The sequence below is a fragment of the Benincasa hispida genome, chromosome 4, assembly GCF_009727055.1.
Source record: "Benincasa hispida cultivar B227 chromosome 4, ASM972705v1, whole genome shotgun sequence".
NCBI classification, from domain to species: Eukaryota; Viridiplantae; Streptophyta; class Magnoliopsida; order Cucurbitales; family Cucurbitaceae; genus Benincasa; species Benincasa hispida.
This window is the reverse complement of record NC_052352.1, coordinates 5,456,305-5,458,564: the sequence shown is the minus strand read 5'-3', so window position 1 is coordinate 5,458,564 and position 2,260 is coordinate 5,456,305. Positions and strand designations below refer to the sequence as shown.

Below are 2,260 nucleotides of genomic sequence, written 5' to 3'. Positions count from 1 at the left end.
ATCTTAAATCATCGAAGATGAATAGATGAAGATAAATTTAATTATATATTATCTCGATCGGTATAGTTTTTCTTATGAAAGAGAAAGTCTAGTTTCAAAAGTCATACCCCAAAATGACAACTTTACCCTCTAGAAAAGTGCATTAAACAAAAAAACTAAAAATTTAACAGTGGCTTTCCATTATAACTTTTGGTGGCCCTTTTAGGGATGAACATCAGAAAAATTATTCTTTTGCTTTTACTGTAAGAAAGTGGGTTTGCTGCTCTAATAATTTTTAAATCTCTATGCAATTAAACTAATTCCTTTCCTTCTTCTCTCTCTCTTTTTTTTTAATGCCAATAATCTCATTTCTTCACTGTAGAGGATCGTCAGGGATGTATCGCCATTTCTTATTATATTCTGTAATTATTGCCTCCCCACCTCTCTCACAGGTTCTTCCCTGATTGCTCTGGCCAAGTTTCTTCTTCTTCTTCTTCGTCTTCTTCTTGTGTCGCTGATAATCAGAAAGATATGAAGATTCAGTGTGACGTTTGTGAAAAAGGGGATGCGGCGGTGTTCTGCACCGCGGATGAGGCGGCGCTCTGTAATCTCTGTGATCACCGTGTGCACCATGCCAATAAGCTCGCTTCGAAGCACCGACGGTTTTCTCTGCTTCGTCCTGACGCAGGGGAAGCTCCCGTCTGTGATGTGTGCAGGGTATTTTGCTGAGACCTGATTCTTGTTGATATTTTGGGAATTTGGGTTTTGCTCTGTTTTTGTTTTTGATGTGGGTATGATTTGGGTTTTTGAATCTGATTTTGTAGGAGCGGCGAGGGTTCTTGTTCTGTCAGCAGGATAGAGCGATTCTGTGTAGAGAGTGTGATGATCCAATTCATTCGGCTAATGAACACACTATGAAGCACGATAGGTTTCTTCTGACTGGGATTAAACTTTCCGCCTCCGCTGCTCTGTACGTGCCACCTCCATCCGGCGAGAAACCGGTCGGGAGTGGTGGTCGTGTTGTTTCTGAACCTAAGTCAAAAGGCTCTGTCAAGAAAGCGGCTGCCGTTTCTAAAGCCCCAAAGATATGCCCACCAAGTGTTTGTGTTAATGCCCCAACGAACATAACTCCAGCGGCTGTAGTGAACAAGGGCGGTGGAGGTCAGATTGCGACCGGTGGCAATGGATCGGCGAGTAGCATATCGGAATATTTGATGGAGACGCTTCCTGGGTGGCACTTTGAAGACTTTCTTGATTCCTCTGTCTCTCCCCCTTTTGTGGAGGTTTGTTTGTCACTGTTACTGTTACTGTTTCTATGTGAAGTTCATCAGAAAGTTGAGGAATGTTTTTATGTTTACCTTTTTTTTTGCAGTTTGATGAAGGGATGGAATTTCCATTTGTGGAAGGTGATTTTAACGGTTGTTTTTCATCATCGGAACGTTTGGAGCTTTGGGTCCCTCAGGGGCCACCACCGGCGCTGTATAATTCAGGATTAATGATGAATAATGGATTGAAGGACACAAAGGAATTGGGAGTAAATTCATCAAAAGTCAATAGAGTGTGGACAGATGATGGTTTCACTGTGCCACAGATCACAAGTACAACAGCCCCATCTGCAGGCTTTAAGAGATCCAGACCTTTTTGGTAAATTGGTATAACAATAACCAATACTTCCATTCCAATTTCAAATCTCTTATTCCTTTCATTCCCAAAAAAGAAAAGAAAACCCTCATTTCTTTTGCCCCTTTTTCTTCTCTGATCTGGGTCTTCTTCTTCTTCTTCTTCTTCTTCTGGTTTCTTTTACTTTTTGTTTCATCTGTAATTTAATGGGTTCCTTTTACATTTTGTTTAGGTTTCACCTGTACTTTAATGGGTACATTCTTCTTCGAGTTTCTGTTAGTTTTTTTCTTCTGCAAAAAAAAAAAAAAAAAAATGTTTAAGCTGTAATATAATGACTCTTTCTTTTTCTTCTTCTTCTTCCTTCTTTTTTCTGGGGTTCTTTTACTTTAAGTTTTGCCATCTGTAATGGGTTTTTTTGCTTCTACTTTTTTGTTTGAAGTTTCACCTGTATTCCTGGACTCAACTTCTTCTTCTGTTGCTGGTTTCTGCTATTTTTTGTTTAATCTTTCACTGGAGGGTCATTCTATAAACCCACCTGTGTGTCATTGTAAATACCACAAATGAGTTTTTAGAGTGAATAATGGCTTGAACTTGAGTGAATGAAAAATTTGACGACGGGATGGGGTTAAGGGATCTCGCTGGTTTTGTGTGTAGTGGAAGA

At 39.8% G+C, this 2,260-nt stretch overlaps 1 protein-coding gene across 1 annotated transcript; it reads left to right on the top strand.

The window, feature by feature from the left end:
- Window positions 1-238: 238 nt before the first annotated feature.
- LOC120075857 (B-box zinc finger protein 20-like) lies at window positions 239-1,928 on the top strand. Its single transcript, XM_039029565.1, has 3 exons — window positions 239-696; window positions 804-1,262; window positions 1,352-1,928. Exons 1-3 carry the CDS (start codon window positions 511-513, stop codon window positions 1,625-1,627), a joined length of 921 nt encoding a protein of 306 aa, XP_038885493.1. The 5' UTR covers window positions 239-510; the 3' UTR covers window positions 1,628-1,928.
- Window positions 1,929-2,260: the final 332 nt, after the last annotated feature.

Coding starts and splice junctions, on each gene's coding strand:
- LOC120075857 (XM_039029565.1), top strand. CDS start 511: ATGAAGATTCAGTGTGACGTTTGTGAAAAAGGGGATGCGGCGGTGTTC. Junction 697..803: donor CCGTCTGTGATGTGTGCAGG/GTATTTTGCTGA, acceptor CTGATTTTGTAG/GAGCGGCGAGGGTTCTTGTT. Junction 1,263..1,351: donor TCTCTCCCCCTTTTGTGGAG/GTTTGTTTGTCA, acceptor TTTTTTTTGCAG/TTTGATGAAGGGATGGAATT.